The sequence below is a fragment of the Oncorhynchus clarkii genome, chromosome 5 (genome assembly GCF_045791955.1).
Source record: "Oncorhynchus clarkii lewisi isolate Uvic-CL-2024 chromosome 5, UVic_Ocla_1.0, whole genome shotgun sequence".
Taxonomy (NCBI): Eukaryota; Metazoa; Chordata; class Actinopteri; order Salmoniformes; family Salmonidae; genus Oncorhynchus; species Oncorhynchus clarkii.
In genome coordinates this window covers 90,733,720-90,752,143 of record NC_092151.1, presented here as the reverse complement: position 1 = coordinate 90,752,143, position 18,424 = coordinate 90,733,720, and the positions used below count along the sequence as shown (strand labels likewise).

Genomic DNA, 18,424 nt, shown 5'->3' with positions numbered 1-18,424 from the left:
TCTGAGTGGAAGACATGGTAATTATGGTATAGGAAGTGAACAAGGAGATCAGACTGACAACAGTACCAGACTACTCCTAATTCCCCCCTTCCCTCTAAACCTTACTGGTGTGGCGATGTCCGGCAGAGTGAGACAGACAGTAGACGCTATCTGTCTGTCTGTCAGCGGCGCTGTCTGTCTGTCTGTCAGCGGCGCTGTCTGTCTGTCTGTCAGTCTGTCAGCGGCGCTGTCTGTCTGTCTGTCAGTCCATCTGTCTATCAGTGGTGCTGTCTGTTGGTCAGTGGTGATATCTTTCAGTCTGTCCATCTGTCTGTCGGTTTTGCTGTTAGTGGTGCTGTCTAACCGCCTGTCTGGCTGGTGCTGTCTGTCTGGCTGGTGCTGTCTGTCTGTAAGTGGTGCTGTCCATCTGTCTGTCTGTCTTTCAGTCTGTCCATCTGTCTGTCTGTGGTGCTGTCTGTCAGTGGTGCTGCCTGTATGTCTGTCTGTCTGGTGCTGTCTGTCTGTGGTGCTGTCTGTCTGTCTGTCTGTCTGTCTGTCTGTCTGTCTGTCTGTCTGTCTGTCTGTCTGTCTGTCTGTGGGGCCCTCCTGAATGTCTGTCTGGTGCTGTGTATGTCTGTGGTGCAGTCTGTCTGTCTGTGGTGCTGTGTCTGTCTGTGGTGCTATATGTCTGTCAGTGGTGCCATCTTTCAGTCTGTCCATCTGTCTTGTCAGTGGTGCGATCTTTCAGTCTGTCTGTGGTGCTGTCTGTCTGTCTGTCTGTCTGTGGTGCTGTCTGTCTGTGGAGCTATCTTTCAGTCTGTCCGTCTGTCTCTCATTGGTGCTGTTTGTCTGTGGTGCTATCCGTCTGGTGCTGGCTGGCTGTCTGTCTGTGGAGCCCTCTCTGTCTGACCGTCCGTCTCTTGTCCGTGGTGCAGTCTCTGTCCGTCTGTCAGTCTGTCCATTGGTGCAGACTGTCTGTCGGGTTGTGTCTGTCTGTGGGGGCTGTCTCTCTCTGTTTGTCTGTGGTGCTGTCTGTATCAATGCATCACCCCCACACTGTCACAGCCAGTGTTCTGAAGACTCACTGTGACATCACAACTGTGTGCTCAGCCAGGCAGCCAGCGTTCTGAAGGCTCACTGTGACATCACAACTGTGTGCTCAGCCAGGCAGCCAGCGTTCTGAAGGCTCACTGTGACATCACAACTGTGGTCAGCCCACTCACGGTGACAGATGGATAAAGCCATCAGATTACCACGTGATCTGATCTAGCAAAGGAATTACGAACGTGATCTGATCTAGCACCAGATTACGAACGTGATCTGATCTAGCACCAGATTACGAACGTGATCTGATCTAGCACCAGATTACGAACGTGATCTGATCTAGCACCAGATTACGAACGTGATCTGATCTAGCACCAGATTACCACGTGATCTGATCTAGCACCAGATTACGAACGTGATCTGATCTAGCACCAGATTACCATCCCAAAATGTGAACCTCAACTATTAGGAAGATAAGAAAATAAAAAGCTGATTTTGGGCCCAGGGGGAAGTTGGAACTTCCTTCAACTCTCTGTAGTAGTAGGGTCATACTTGCTTGTTTATCAGGATCCCCATTTAGCTTTTATAGAATAAGCAGCTACTCTTCCTGGGGTTCTACATAAACACAGGACATGACAGGTAACTAAGCACTTGATACACTGATAGACAAGAACAGTCACACAAATCCAAAATATAATGATGTACAAACAATACAACTAAACTGTAGCTGCCATAGAAATAGATGATTTTTATATGGTTTCTCCTCTTATCAGCCACAACCTGTTCTGTTCTCAACACTGCTCAGTCTGTAGTCAACTCAAACTTAAACAAACCTAGTTGACTGGCTGGCTGCTAGGCTAGCAGAAGACTATGTGGCTCCATCTGTTGGTGATGAGTGTAACTGCAGCCTGTCCACCCGGCTGACTGTGGAGGAGGACCATACAATGAAATGCTGAATACAACAGGTGTAGTAGACCATACAATGAAATGCTGAATACAACAGGTGTAGTAGACCATACAATGAAATGCTGAATACAACAGGTGTAGTAGACCTTACAATGAAATGCTGAATACAACAGGTGTAGTAGACCTTACAGTGAAATGCTGAATACAACAGGTGTAGTAGACCTTACAATGAAATGCTGAATACAACAGGTGTAGTAGACCTTACAGTGAAATGCTGAATACAACAGGTGTAGTAGACCTTACAGTGAAATGCTGAATACAACAGGTGTAGTAGACCTTACATTGAAATGCTGAATACAACAGGTGTAGTAGACCTTACAGTGAAATGCTGATACAACAGGTGTAGTAGACCTTACAGTAAAATGCTGAATACAACAGGTGTAGTAGACCTTACAGTGAAATGCTGAATACAACAGGTGTAGTAGACCTTACAGTGAAATGCTGAATACAACAGGTGTAGTAGACCTCAGTGAAATGCTGAATACAACAGGTGTAGTAGACCTTACAGTGAAATGCTGAATACAACAGGTGTAGTAGACCTTACAGTGAAATGCTGAATACAACAGGTGTAGTAGACCTTACAGTGAAATGCTGAATACAACAGGTGTAGTAGACCTTACAGTGAAATGCTGAATACAACAGGTGTAGTAGACCTTACAGTGAAATGCTGAATACAACAGGTGTAGTAGACCTTACAGGGAAATGCTGAATACAACAGGTGTAGTAGACCTTACAGTGAAATGCTGAATACAACAGATGTAGTAGACCTTACAGTGAAATGCTGAATACAACAGGTGTAGTAGACCTTATAGGGAAATGCTGAATACAACAGGTGTAGTAGACCTTACAGTGAAATGCTGAATACAACAGGTGTAGTAGACCTTACAGTGAAATGCTGAATACAACAGGTGTAGTAGACCTTACAGTGAAATGCTGAATACAACAGGTGTAGTAGGCCTTACAGTGAAATGCTTAATACAACAGGTGTAGTAGACCTTACAATGAAATGCTGAATACAACAGGTGTAGTAGACCTTACAGTGAAATGCTGAATACAACAGGTGTAGTAGACCTTACAGTGAAATGCTGAATACAACAGGTGTAGTAGACCTTACAGTGAAATGCTGAATACAACAGGTGTAGTAGGCCTTACAGTGAAATGCTTAATACAACAGGTGTAGTAGACCTTACAGTGAAATGCTGAATACAACAGGTGTAGTAGACCTTACAGTGAAATGCTGAATACAACAGGTGTAGTAGACCTTACAGTGAAATGCTGAATACAACAGGTGTAGTAGACCTTACAGTGAAATGCTGAATACAACAGGTGTAGTAGGCCTTACAGTGAAATGCTTAATACAACAGGTGTAGTAGACCTTACAGTGAAATGCTGAATACAACAGGTGTAGTAGACCTTACAGTGAAATGCTGAATACAACAGGTGTAGTAGACCTTACAGTGAAATGCTGAATACAACAGGTGTAGTAGACCTTACAGTGAAATGCTGAATACAACAGGTGTAGTAGACCTTACAGTGAAATGCTGAATACAACAGGTGTAGTAGGCCTTACAGTGAAATGCTTAATACAACAGGTGTAGTAGACCTTACAGTGAAATGCTGAATACAACAGGTGTAGTAGACCTTACAGTGAAATGCTGAATACAACAGGTGTAGTAGACCTTACAGTGAAATGCTGAATACAACAGGTGTAGTAGACCTTACAGTGAAATGCTTACTTACGAGCCCCTAACCAACAATGCAGTTTTTTAAATGGATTAGAATTAAAGTAATTAAAGAGCAGCAGTAAAATAATAATGAGGCTGTATACAGGGGGTACCGGTACAGAGTCAATGTGGAGGCTATATACAGGGGGTACCGGTACAGAGTCAATGTGGAGGCTATATACAGGGGGTACCGGTACAGAGTCAATGTGGAGGCTATATACAGGGGGTACCGGTACAGAGCCAATGTGGAGGCTATATACAGGGGGTACCGGTACAGAGTCAATGTGGAGGCTATATACAGGGGTACCGGTACAGAGTCAATGTGGAGACTATATACAAGGGGGTACCGGTACAGAGTCAATGTGGAGGCTATATACAGGGGGTACCGGTACAGAGTCAATGTGGAGGCTATATACAGGGGGTACCGGTACAGAGCCAATGTGGAGGCTATATACAGGGGGTACCGGTACAGAGTCAGTGTGGAGGCTGTATACAGGGGGTACCGGTACAGAGTCAATGTGGAGGCTGTATACAGGGGGTACCGGTACAGAGTCAATGTGGAGGCTATATACAGGGGGTACCGGTACAGAGTCAATGTGGAGGCTATATACAGGGGGTACCGGTACAGAGTCAATGTGGAGGCTATATACAGGGGGTACCGGTACAGAGTCAATGTGGAGGCTATATACAGAGTCAATGTGGAGGCTATATACAGAGTCAATGTGGAGGCTATATACAGAGTCAATGTGGAGGCTATATAAAGAGTCAATGTGGAGGCTATATACAGAGTCAATGTGGAGGCTATATACAGAGTCAATGTGGAGGGGGTACCGGTACAGAGTCAATGTGGAGGCTATATACAGGGGGTACCGGTACAGAGTCAATGTGGAGGCTATATACAGGGGGTACCGGTACAGAGTCAATGTGGAGGCTATATACAGGGGGTACCGGTACAGAGTCAATGTGGAGGCTATATACAGGGGGTACCGGTACAGAGTCAATGTGGAGGCTGTATACAGGGGGTACCGGTACAGAGTCAATGTGGAGGCTATATACAGGGGGTTCCGGTACGGAGTCAATGTGGAGGCTATATACAGGGGGTACCGGTACAGAGTCAATGTGGAGGCTATATACAGGGGGTACCGGTACAGAGTCAATGTGGAGGCTATATACAGGGGGTACCGGTACAGGGTCAATGTGGAGGCTATATACAGGGGGTACCAGTACAGAGTCAATGTGGAGGCTATATACAGGGGGTACCGGTACAGAGTCAATGTGGAGGCTATATACAGGGGGTACCGGTACAGAGTCAATGTGGAGGCTGTATACAGGGGGTACCGGTACAGAGTCAATGTGGAGGCTATATACAGGGGGTACCGGTACAGAGTCAATGTGGAGGCTATATACAGGGGGTACCGGTACAGAGTCGATGTGGAGGCTGTATACAGGGGTACCGGTACAGAGTCAATGTGGAGGCTATATACAGGGGGTACCGGTACAGAGTCAATGTGGAGGCTATATACAGGGGGTACCGGTACAGAGTCAATGTGGAGGCTATATACAGGGGGTACCGGTACAGAGTCAATGTGGAGGCTATATACAGGGGGTACCGGTACAGAGTCAATGTGGAGGCTATATACAGGGGGTACCGGTACAGAGTCAATGTGGAGGCTATATACAGGGGGTACCGGTACAGGAGTCAATGTGGAGGCTGTATACAGGGGTACCGGTACAGAGTCAATGTGGAGGCTATATACAGGGGGTACCGGTACAGAGTCAATGTGGAGGCTATATACAGGGGGTACCGGTACAGAGTCAGTGTGGAGGCTATATACAGGGGGTACCGGTACAGAGTCAATGTGGAGGCTATATACAGGGGGTACCGGTACAGAGTCAATGTGGAGGCTATATACAGGGGGTACCGGTACAGAGTCAGTGTGGAGGCTATATACAGGGGGTACCGGTACAGAGTCAATGTGGAGGCTATATACAGGGGGTACCGGTTTAGAGTCAATGTGGAGGCTATATACAGGGGGTACCGGTACAGAGTCAGTGTGGAGGCTATATTCAGGGGGTACCGGTTTAGAGTCAATGTGGAGGCTGTATACAGGGGGTACCGGTACAGAGTCAATGTGGAGGCTATATACTGGGGGTACCGGTACAGAGTCAATGTGGAGGCTATATACAGGGGGTACCGGTACAGAGTCAATGTGGAGGCTATATACAGGGGGTACCGGTACAGAGTCAATGTGGAGGCTATATACAGGGGGTACCGGTACAGAGTCAATGTGGAGGCTATATACAGGGGGGTACCGGTACAGAGTCAATGTGGAGGCTATATACAGGGGTACCGGTACAGAGTCAATGTGGAGGCTATATACAAGGGGGGTTCCGGTACAGAGTCAATGTTTTGGGGCACTGGTTAGTTGAGGTAATATGTACATGTAGGTAGAGTTATTAAGTAACTATGCATAGAAGATAACAACAGAGTAGCAGTGGTGTAAAAGAGGGGGAGGGGGGGGGGGCAATGCAAATAGTCTGGGTAGCAATTTGATTAGGCGTTCAGGACTCTTATGGCTTGGGGGTAGAAGCTGTTTAGAAGCCTCCTGGACCTAGACTTGGCGCTCCGAGTCAGTAGATTGGTGTTGTAAAAGTCAGGCTGAGTTAAAGGACCTTGTGACCAGAGGACAAGACGACTTACTATAGACTCTTAACTCGCAACGCCTCTTTCTCTCTTCACCTAACCTTGCATGGAGAAGAGTCGGTCAATTCATGTAAATTGGTCAAACACCTTTTGGTTTAGGTGCTGTGTTGTGTTGTTAAAATGGGCTTTCTGGGTTGGAGAAACCAACGTGGAGCTTCAGCAGAGGTCTGTATGGTAGGTAGGTTAGTCCCATAGGACAACCAGGTCTTTGATTATTGTGAAAGTTATCAATGACTTTCCTTCCGCTTAGAACTGTTTTAGTCTTCGCTCTTTGTTTCCTGTGTAACACGCCTCATCTCCCCTGGCTTCTCCACCCTTTTCTTCTTCAGACCGTCTCGTCGACGCCGCTCAGTGGGTGTGGCCAACGCCACCCTGCCTCGCTTCCTGACCACTCCCCCCACCCTGCCCAACGCGTCGACCACTCCCAGCCCAGAGGGCGAGGGGGCGGAGGGCTCCAAGGTGACACTTGTGGTGTTCGCCAAGGAGTCAACCGTCATCTCCAACCTGCGCCACTTCACCAGCTACCAGATAGAGATCCATGGTTGTAACCACCCCTCGGACTCCCAACGCTGCAGCATGGCCACTTACGTCAGCGCACGCACCATGCCCGAGGGTAAGGCTGTACACAGTCGCACACAGTAACAGACTACAGCATGCCCGGGGGTAAGGCAGTACACAGTCGCACACAGTAACAGACTACAGCATGCCCGAGGGTAAGGCAGTACACAGTCGCACACAGTAACAGACTACAGCATGCCCAAGGGTAAGGCTGTACACAGTAACAGACTACAGCATGCCCAAGGGTAAGGCTGTACACAGTAACAGACTACAGCATGCCCAAGGGTAAGGCTGTACACAGTAACAGACTACAGCATGCCCAAGGGTAAGGCTGTACACAGTAACAGACTACAGCATGCCCAAGGGTAAGGCTGTACACAGTAACAGACTACAGCATGCCCAAGGGTAAGGCTGTACACAGTAACAGACTACAGCATGCCCAAGGGTAAGGCTGTACACAGTAACAGACTACAGCATGCCCGGGGGTAAGGCTGTACACAGTCGCACACACTAATGATGGTTCTGCCTGTGTTCTCCTCTCCCTGCAGAAAAAGCTGATGACATTGTGGGCCAGGTGAGCCATGAGATTGTGTTGGAGAACCCAGACTCTGTCCACATCAAGTGGCTGGAACCCAAAGCCCCCAACGGCATGATCATCCTGTACGAGATCAACTACAGGAGGATAGGAGACCCTGAGGTCAGTACCAATACTAGAATCAAATACAGGAGGATAGGTGACCCTGAGGTCAGGACCAATACTAGAATCAAATACAGGAGGATAGGTGACCCTGAGGTCAGTACCAATACTAGAATCAAATACAGGAGGATAGATGACCCTGAGGTCAGGACCAATACTAGAATCAACTACAGGAGGATAGGTGACCCTGAGGTCAGGACCAATACTAGAATCAACTACAGGAGGATAGGTGACCCTGAGGTCAGGACCAATACTAGACTCAGCTACAGGAGGATAGATAGGTGACCCTGAGGTCAGGACCAATACTAGAATCAACTACAGGAGGATAGGTGACCCTGAGGTCAGGACCAATACTAGAATCAACTACACGAGGATCGGTGACCCTGAGGTCAGGACCAATACTAGAATCAAATACAGGAGGATAGGTGACCCTGAGGTCAGGACCAAGACTAGAATAAAATACTGGAGGATAGGTGACCCTGAGGTCAGGACCAATACTAGACTCAGCTACAGAAGGATAGATAGGTGACCCTGAGGTCAGTACCAATACTAGACTCAGCTACAGGAGGATAGATATGTGACCCTGAGGTCAGTACCAATACTAGACTCAGCTACAGGAGGATAGATAGGTGACCCTGAGGTCAGGACTAATACTAGAATCAAATAACTGTTTCTATCAATCCATTTCCCCCTTGCTCTTTCTTGTTTTGGATGTTTGTTGACTTGAGTTTACAGAGTAGTCATTTGTAGGTGTTTGGCTAGGAAAGGGCAGTGACGGGGTGTTATTTGGGGGACTATTATTTGGGCCAGGATTAGTTTATTAGGTGCATACCTGGTTGCTACAGTCTGAATTTGATACTGGCTAGTTGTTTTTCAACCATATTGTCAGGGCTCATAATCATGGTCTTGTGCATTATGCTGAAAAACAGCCACAGCAATTATGAAAGAAAATCTACGGTTTGTCTATAGTTCTGATTGTCAACGCCTGTAGAGTGAGTGAGTGAGTGAGTGTGTGCTGAATGTGTGGACTCATCACTCATTGGTATTCACTACTGCACCGTCTTACCCAGGGAGCCTGTAGTAGATCTGTTACCATGGCGATTGAAACAGGAACTGCACCCCCCCCCCCCCCCCTTCGCCTCGTGTTAACAAATAGATGTCTCAGTAACCAAGGAATTAAGAGCTTTGATTCCTCTGCAATGACAATGACAATGCTCTGTACTTTTTACTGACACGGTCAGTGGTTTAAAGAAATCTGGACAAATATTTAATTGTGAAAGGTAATCATATATGCTTCTGATTTTTTTGTTGTATGTAAGATAATATATTGACAAGATTGAGTGTTAGTATGCTAGGTTGAAAGCTTTGATTCGCAGACGTTGTTGTTACGGCCAGCGACGCCTCGTCTATTATAAACCCTGATACTCACAGTCACACCCTTTATACAACACTGTGTGTGATTTAGTGGAATTACCTTGCTATAACCACTCTATAACCCTGTATTAATCTGTGTTCCAGGAGCTGCATCACTGTGTGTGATTTAGTGGAATTACCTTGCTACAACCACTCTATAACCCTGTATTAATCTGTGTTCCAGGAGCTGCATCACTGCGTATCCAGGAAGACCTACGCCCAGATCGGAGGCTGCAGGCTTCGTGTGGTGCATCCTGGGAACTACACTGTGAAGATCCGTGCCACCTCGCTGGCAGGAAATGGCTCCTGGACTAAACCCACCTATTTCTTCATGCCCGACAGTAGGTCCTGCCTGCCTGGGCCAATGTACTTACTTTGTCTGAAATTATATATATTGTTTTGCGATATATTTATTGCAAATTATTTGTTTTTTTCACACGCGTCAGAAAAACATGACAATTAAAGAACATCACTTCCCCCCCACACATACACAAAACAACAGGCTCTGGGGGAGCACAGCATACTCTGGACACATTTGAACAGATCATGTTGCCATGACCGTGACTGACCAATGGCTGCTGTGTTTGTTGCAGAGGACATTGTTTCACTGAACATTATCATTGGCCCAGTCATCTGCTTCATCCTGCTGCTCTTCGTGGGAGGCGGAGTCTTCATGGTCTATAAGAAAAAGTAAGACTTGATTGATTTAGATTTTTTTTTTGGTATCATTTTATTTATTTTGCCTTTATTTTTACCAGGCAGGTAATTATTTACAATGATGGCTTGGCAAGACAAATAAACAAATATGCAAGAATATCTTTGACTCTTCTTTTGACCGTGTGTATCAGACAAATTGAGGGACCCACTGGACCTCTGATCGCCTCGTCCAACCCGGAGTACCTGAGCGCTAGCGACGGTAAGGACAACCACGAACCCCACCTCAAACCGGTTTGTTTTCCTGTGAGATGGTGTATGTGCTAAAAAACAAACAAACAGTGTAATACATTAGGTATTAAGTACATTAGGTATTAAGTACATTCAGCACATTAGGTATTAAGTACATTAGGTATTAAGTACATTAGGTATTAAGTACATTAGGTATTAAGTACATTAGGTATTAAGTACATTAAGTATTAAGTACATTCAGTACATTATTATTAAGTACATTATGTATTAAGTACATTATTATTAAGTACATTAAGTATTAAGTACATTAAGTATTAAGTACATTCAGTACATTATTATTATTATTAAGTACATTAGGTATTAAGTACATTAAGTATTATGTATGAAGCACATTAGGTATGAAGCACATTAGGTATGAAGCACATTATGTATTAAGTACATTAGGTAGTGAACTAATAGGAGAACTTTGTTCCCTTTGTGTGGTGTAGTATACATACCGGATGACTGGGAGGTGGCGAGGGAAAAGATCAACATCCTCAAGGAGCTGGGTCAGGGCTCGTTTGGCATGGTCTACGAGGGCGTCGCCAAGGACATCGTGAAGGGCGAGCCGGACACGCGTGTGGCAGTGAAGACGGTCAACGAGTCGGCCAGTCTGAGAGAGAGGATCGAGTTCCTCAACGAAGCCTCCGTCATGAAGGCCTTCAGCTGCCACCATGTGGTAAGAAACATATTCATTCACTATATAATATATTACTGTCAGAATATGTACTGCACGTGACACGACGCTCCTCCCCTCCGCTTGGTCAACAATAACAGGGGCGGACATTGGCGCTGTTTCCCCTATTGTGGAGTCCATCTTTAAATTGAGTAGATTTTCTCAAGTTATTATGTAGAGAAATGTGTACATATATATTTTAATGTTCTTAACTCTCCCTGTTCTCTGTAGTGTAGTGACTAATTCTCTGTCTGTAGTGTAGTGACTAATTCTCTGTCTGTAGTGTAGTGACTAATTCTCTGTCTGTAGTGTAGTGACTAATTCTCTGTCTGTAGTGTAGTGACTAACTCTCTCTGTCTGTAGTGTAGTGACTAACTCTCTCTGTCTGTAGTGTAGTGACTAACTCTCCCTGTTCTCTCTGTTTGTAGTGTAGTGACCAAGTCTCCCTGTTCTCTCTGTCTGTAGTGTAGTGACTAAGTCTCCCTGTTCTCTCTGTCTGTAGTGTAGTGACTAAGTCTCCCTGTTCTCTTTGTCTGTAGTGTAGTGACTAAGTCTCCCTGTTCTCTTTGTCTGTAGTGTAGTGACTAAGTCTCCCTGTTCTCTCTGTAGTGTAGTGACTAACTCTCCCTGTTCTCTCTGTCTGTAGTGTAGTGACTAACTCTCCCTGTTCTCTTTGTCTGTAGTGTAGTGACTAACTCTCTCTGTCTGTAGTGTAGTGACTAAGTCTCCCTGTTCTCTCTGTAGTGTAGTGACTAACTCTCTCTGTCTGTAGTGTAGTGACTAAGTCTCCCTGTTCTCTCTGTAGTGTAGTGACTAACTCTCTCTGTCTGTAGTGTAGTGACCAAGTCTCTCTGTCTGTAGTGTAGTGACCAACTCTCCCTGTTCTCTCTGTCTGTAGTGTAGTGACTAACTCTCCCTGTTCTCTCTGTAGTGTAGTGACTAAGTCTCCCTGTTCTCTTTGTCTGTGGTGTAGTGACTAACTTTCTCTGTCTGTAGTGTAGTGACTAAGTCTCACTGTTCTCTTTGTCTGTGGTGTAGTGACTAACTTTCTCTGTCTGTAGTGTAGTGACTAAGTCTCACTGTTCTCTTTGTCTGTAGTGTAGTGACTAAGTCTCCCTGTTCTGTCTGTAGTGTACTGACTATCTCTCCCTGTTCTGTCTGTCTGTAGTGCATTGACTAAGTCTCCCTGTTCTCTCTGTAGTGTAGTGACTAACTCTCTCTGTCTGTAGTGTAGTGACCAAGTCTCCCTGTTCTCTTTGTCTGTAGTGTAGTGACTAAGTCTCTCTGTCTGTAGTGTAGTGACCAACTCTTCCTGTTCTCTCTGTCTGTAGTGTAGTGACTAACTTTCCCTGTTCTCTCTGTAGTGTAGTGACTAACTCTCTCTGTCTGTAGTGTAGTGACTAAGTCTCCCTGTTCTCTTTGTCTGTAGTGTAGTGACTAACTCTCCCTGTTCTCTCTGTCTGTAGTGTAGTGACTAAGTCTCCCTGTTCTGTCTGTAGTGTAGTGACTAAATCTCCCTGTTCTCTCTGTCTGTAGTGTAGTGACTAACTCTCTCTGTCTGTAGTGTAGTGACCAACTCTTCCTGTTCTCTCTGTCTGTTGTGTAGTGACTAACTCTCCCTGTTCTCTCTGTCTGTAGTGTAGTGACCAACTCTCCCTGTTCTCTCTGTCTGTAGTGTAGTGACTAACTCTCTCTGTCTGTAGTGTAGTGACCAACTCTCCCTGTTCTCTTTGTCTGTAGTGTAGTGACCAACTCTCCCTGTTCTCTCTGTCTGTAGTGTAGTGACTAAATCTCCCTGTCTGTAGTGTAGTGACCAACTCTCCCTGTTCTCTTTGTCTGTTGTGTAGTGACCAACTCTCCCTGTTCTCTCTGTCTGTAGTGTAGTGACCAACTCTCCCTGTTCTCTCTGTCTGTAGTGTAGTGACTAACTCTCCCTGTTCTCTCTGTCTGTAGTGTAGTGACCAACTCTCCCTGTTCTCTCTGTCTGTAGTGTAGTGACTAACTCTCCCTGTTCTCTCTGTCTGTAGTGTAGTGACCAACTCTCCCTGTTCTCTCTGTCTGTAGTGTAGTGACCAACTCTCCCTGTTCTCTCTGTCTGTAGTGTAGTGACTAACTCTCCCTGTTCTCTCTGTCTGTAGTGTAGTGACCAACTCTCCCTGTTCTCTCTGTCTGTAGTGTAGTGACTAACTCTCCCTGTTCTCTCTGTCTGTAGTGTAGTGACCAACTCTCCCTGTTCTCTCTGTCTGTAGTGTAGTGACTAACTCTCTCTGTCTGTAGTGTAGTGACTAACTCTCTCTGTCTGTAGTGTAGTGACCAACTCTCCCTGTTCTCTGTCTGTAGTGTAGTGACTAACTCTCTCTGTCTGTAGTGTAGTGACTAACTCTCTGTTCTCTTTGTCTGTAGTGTAGTGACCAACTCTCCCTGTTCTCTGTCTGTAGTGTAGTGACTAAATCTCCCTGTCTGTAGTGTAGTGACCAACTCTCCCTGTTCTCTCTGTCTGTGGTGTGTTGACTAAGTCTCCCTGTTCTCTCTGTCTGTAGTGTTGTGACTAACTCTCTTTGTCTGTAGTGTAGTGACTAACTCTCTTTGTCTGTAGTGTAGTGACTAAATCTCCCTGTTCTGTCTTTCTGTCTGTAGTGTAGTGACCAACTCTCCCTGTTCTCTCTCTGTCTGTAGTGTAGTGACTAACTCTCCCTGTTCTCTCTGTCTGTAGTGTAGTGACCAACTCTCCCTGTTCTCTCTGTCTGTAGTGTAGTGACTAACTCTCCCTGTTCTCTCTGTCTGTAGTGTAGTGACCAACTCTCCCTGTTCTCTCTGTCTGTAGTGTAGTGACTAACTCTCCCTGTTCTCTCTGTCTGTAGTGTAGTGACCAACTCTCCCTGTTCTCTCTGTCTGTAGTGTAGTGACCAACTCTCCCTGTTCTCTCTGTCTGTAGTGTAGTGACTAACTCTCCCTGTTCTCTCTGTCTGTAGTGTAGTGACCAACTCTCCCTGTTCTCTCTGTCTGTAGTGTAGTGACTAACTCTCCCTGTTCTCTCTGTCTGTAGTGTAGTGACCAACTCTCCCTGTTCTCTCTGTCTGTAGTGTAGTGACCAACTCTCCCTGTTCTCTCTGTCTGTAGTGTAGTGACCAACTCTCCCTGTTCTCTCTGTCTGTAGTGTAGTGACTAACTCTCCCTGTTCTCTCTGTCTGTAGTGTAGTGACCAACTCTCCCTGTTCTCTCTGTCTGTAGTGTAGTGACTAACTCTCCCTGTTCTCTCTGTCTGTAGTGTAGTGACCAACTCTCCCTGTTCTCTCTGTCTGTAGTGTAGTGACTAACTCTCTCTGTCTGTAGTGTAGTGACCAACTCTCCCTGTTCTCTGTCTGTAGTGTAGTGACTAACTCTCTCTGTCTGTAGTGTAGTGACTAACTCTCTGTTCTCTTTGTCTGTAGTGTAGTGACCAACTCTCCCTGTTCTCTGTCTGTAGTGTAGTGACTAAATCTCCCTGTCTGTAGTGTAGTGACCAACTCTCCCTGTTCTCTCTGTCTGTAGTGTGTTGACTAAGTCTCCCTGTTCTCTCTGTCTGTAGTGTAGTGACTAACTCTCTTTGTCTGTAGTGTAGTGACTAACTCTCTTTGTCTGTAGTGTAGTGACTAAATCTCCCTGTTCTGTCTGTCTGTAGTGTAGTGACCAACTCTCCCTGTTCTCTCTCTGTCTGTAGTGTAGTGACTAACTCTCCCTGTTCTCTCTGTCTGTAGTGTAGTGACCAACTCTCCCTGTTCTCTCTGTCTGTAGTGTAGTGACTAAGTCTCTCTGTCTGTAGTGTAGTGACCAACTCTTCCTGTTCTCTCTGTCTGTTGTGTAGTGACCAAGTCTCCCTGTTCTCTCTGTCTGTAGTGTAGTGACTAACTCTCTCTGTCTGTAGTGTAGTGATCAACTCTCCCTGTTCTCTCTGTCTGTAGGTGCGTCTGCTGGGTGTAGTGTCTAAGGGCCAGCCGACTCTGGTGGTGATGGAGCTGATGACCCACGGGGATCTGAAGAGCTTCTTGCGGGCCCTCCGTCCAGACTCTGAGAGTAACCCCACAGGGAAGCCCCCTCCCACACTGAAAGAGATGATCCAGATGTCAGGAGAGATAGCAGACGGCATGGCCTACCTCAACGCCAAGAAGTTTGTCCACAGAGATCTAGCTGCCAGGAACTGCATGGTGGCTGAGGACAACACCGTCAAGATCGGAGGTACAGTACATTAAGACTGTACCAAACATGTGATTCTCTCTGTGATGGTACAGTACATTAAGACTGTACCAAACATGTGATTCTCTCTGTGATGGTACAGTACATTAAGACTGTACCAAACATGTGATTCTCTCTGTGATGGTACAGTACATTAAGACTGTACCAAACATGTGATTCTCTCTGTGATGGTACATTACATTAAGACTGTACCAAACATGTGATTCTCTCTGTGATGGTACCAAACATGTGATTCTCTCTGTGATGGTACAGTACATTAAGACTGTACCAAACATGTGATTATCTCTGTGATGGTACAGTACATTAAGACTGTACCAAACATGTGATTCTCTCTGTGATGGTACAGTACATTAAGACAGTACAGTACATGTGATTCTCTCTGTGATGGTACATTACATTAAGACTGTACCAAACATGTGATTCTCTCTGTGATGGTACCAAACATGTGATTCTCTCTGTGATGGTACCAAACATGTGATTATCTCTGTGATGGTACAGTACATTAAGGCTGTACTAAACATGTGATTCTCTCTGTGATGGTACCAAACATGTGATTCTCTCTGTGATGGTACAGTACATTAAGACAGTACAGTACATGTGATTCTCTCTGTGGTGGTACATTACATTAAGACTGTACCAAACATGTGATTCTCTCTGTGATGGTACCAAACATGTGATTCTCTCTGTGATGGTACAGTACATTAAGACAGTACAGTACATGTGATTCTCTCTGTGATGGTACAGTACATTAAGACTGCACCAAACATGTGATTCTCTCTGTGATGGTACCAAACATGTGATTGTCTCTGTGATGGTACAGTACATTAAGACTGTACCAAACGTGATTCTCTCTGTGATGGTACCAAACATGTGATTCTCTCTGTGATGGGACTATTTCAACAAGTACATCATGCCTGGTGTATGAGACTTGGGTTAATATTTCAGGAGTGGTAGAATGCTGTACTGTAACAAAGCGGCTTGTGTGTGCCTGTGGTTGATATTTATTTATTTATTTATTTATATATATATATATACACGACTGTGTTTCTCCAGACTTTGGTATGACCAGAGATATCTACGAGACAGACTACTACCGCAAGGGAGGGAAGGGTCTGCTTCCTGTCAGGTGGATGGCTCCTGAGTCGCTCAAGGACGGAGTGTTCACCGCTCATTCAGACTGCTGGTGAGGAAGATGATACACCTGGGCTGTCGCTGATGTCATAAAGGCTTGTCTACTCGACCTGTTTCAGCCACTCTATTCAATCTCTTGATGAGCAAGAACCCCCCCCCCCCCCCCCCCCCCCGTTACAGCCCCCTTTGTGTCTACAGTAACTGTCAGCATTGTTTTATTCTGTTGTTACACTAGTCCAGGAGGGGATTCAAATCTAACCCTAGCTATGGCCTGCGAGATCCAGACTACTGCTGGTTTGCTGTTCTACCTGATGATTAATTGTAGCCACCTAATGTCCCAGGTCTAAATCAGCCCCGTAAACGATTAAAATAAAGCAGATTAACTGGTTTCAAGGTCCAGAGTTGAATTTGAGGCCACTAGTCTTTTATTTCCTTATTCACATCCTGTTTTTTTTGTGTTTTTTTTTGTCTTGAGATAATATCTATCCGGTCATGTCTGTCTGTCTGTCTGACCCCAGGTCGTTTGGCGTGGTGTTGTGGGAGGTCAGTACCCTGGCAGAGCAGCCGTACCAGGGCCTGTCCAATGAACAGGTCCTCAAGTTCGTCATGGACGGAGGATACCTGGACAGACCAGAGAACTGTGAACAGAGGATGTAAGTGTCTCAAACACTAGACTTTTAGTGCATCGTGGGATCTGTTGTCTTTTACGTTGATATCCACTACCAAGCATACAAAGTACACAATGTATATTATTTTGAATGGGTTGACAGTTTGAGTTACCGACTACTACATGCATACAATATTCCAGGGCTAGTTGTGTTTCAATGGGGACCAACCTGAGGTGAGCTGCTTGTGCATATAGCACATAGATTCTCTCTCGTTCATTCATCTTTCTCCTTCTCCGACCATCTTTCTCCCTCTCCTCCTCCCGCAGCCACAACCTGATGTCTATGTGCTGGCAGTACAACCCCAAGATGCGTCCCACCTTCCAGGAAATCATCGAGATGTTAAAGGAGGACCTTCACCCCAGTTTCCAGGAGGTGTCCTTCTTCTACAGCGAGGAGAACAAGCCCCCGGAGACGGAGGAGTTTGACTTGGACCTGGAGAACATGGAGAGCATCCCGCTAGACCCGTCGTCCTACTCCCAGAGAGAGGACAGAGACAGTCTGTCCAGAGATGAGGGACCTAGTCAAGGCCTGAGGGGCAATTACGAGGAACACGTGCCCTACACGCACATGAACGGTGGCAAGAAAAACGGACGAATCTTATCGTTGCCCAGATCCAGCCCTTCCTAACATTTTCTCTTCTCTTCAGCTCCTTTGATTTTGTCGTTTTCTAATTTTTTTATTTTTTATTGTATTACTCTTTCAGAAGCCCTTCAAAAAAACAAATCAAAAAACAGATCTCAGGACTTTTTTTTTTTCATTTCTTCCTCACAGCTGCCAAGCATGGCGGCACAGGATGCAAACGTTTTGGTATATGTTGAGACATTTTCGCATTTATCCAGAATCATCTACTACAACTTTCTACTCTCTTTATTTTGTTTTTCACAATTGCCAAGTTTCCAGGACTGGTCGCTGGGAAAAAAAAGAAAAAAAAACTGTGAACACACAGCTTAAAGAACCATAAGGCTGCTCCAGATCTCTCTCTCTCTCTGTCTCTCTGTCTCTCTGTCTCTGTGTCTGTGTCTCTCTGTCTCTCTCTCTCTGTCTCTCTCTCTCTCTCTGTCTCTCTGTCTCTCTGTCTCTCTCTCTCTCTCTCTCTCTCTCTCTCTCTCTCTCTCTCTCTCTCTCTCTCTGTCTCTCTCTCTCTCTGTCTCTCTCTCTCTCTCTCTCTCTCTCTCTCTCTCTCTCTCTCTCTCTCTCTCTCTCTCTCTCTCTCTCTCTCTCTCTCTCTCTCTCTCTCTCTCTCTCTCTCTCTCTCTCTCTCTCTCTCTGTCTCTCTCTCTCTCTCTCTCTCTCTCTCTCCTCCCCAGGCTGTCCCATCTCTCCTCCCCAGGCTGTCCCATCTCTCCTCCCCAGGCTGTCCCATCTCTCCTCCCCAGGCTGTCCCATCTCTCCTCCCCAGGCTGTCCCATCTCTCCTCCCCAGGCTGTCCCATCTCTCCTCCCCAGGCTGTCCCATCTCTCCTCCCCAGGCTGTCCCATCTCTCCTCCCCAGGCTGTCCCATCTCTCCTCCCCAGGCTGTCCCATCTCTCCTCCCCAGGCTGTCCCATCTCTCCTCCCCAGGCTGTCCCATCTCTCCTCCCCAGGCTGTCCCATCTCTCCTCCCCAGGCTGTCCCATCTCTCCTCCCCAGGCTGTCCCATCTCTCCTCCCCAGGCTGTCCCATCTCTCCTCCCCAGGCTGTCCCATC

General features: G+C 46.1%; 1 protein-coding gene across 2 annotated transcripts in view; it reads left to right on the top strand.

Annotated features, from left to right (window-relative positions):
* The window catches only part of LOC139409555 (insulin receptor b), a 166,116-nt gene extending 148,446 nt beyond the window's left edge, over positions 1-17,670 (top strand). For both annotated transcript variants that reach the window (XM_071154869.1, XM_071154868.1), the window contains 10 exons: positions 6,747-7,030; positions 7,524-7,672; positions 9,270-9,426; positions 9,679-9,775; positions 9,934-10,001; positions 10,480-10,709; positions 14,648-14,921; positions 15,993-16,122; positions 16,589-16,723; positions 17,005-17,670. In XM_071154869.1, coding sequence (XP_071010970.1) covers positions 6,747-7,030; positions 7,524-7,672; positions 9,270-9,426; positions 9,679-9,775; positions 9,934-10,001; positions 10,480-10,709; positions 14,648-14,921; positions 15,993-16,122; positions 16,589-16,723; positions 17,005-17,365 — 1,885 coding nt within the window. In that variant the 3' untranslated portion in view covers positions 17,366-17,670. The remainder of the gene's footprint in view (positions 1-6,746; positions 7,031-7,523; positions 7,673-9,269; positions 9,427-9,678; positions 9,776-9,933; positions 10,002-10,479; positions 10,710-14,647; positions 14,922-15,992; positions 16,123-16,588; positions 16,724-17,004) is intronic.
* The last annotated feature ends 754 nt before the right edge of the window (positions 17,671-18,424 follow it).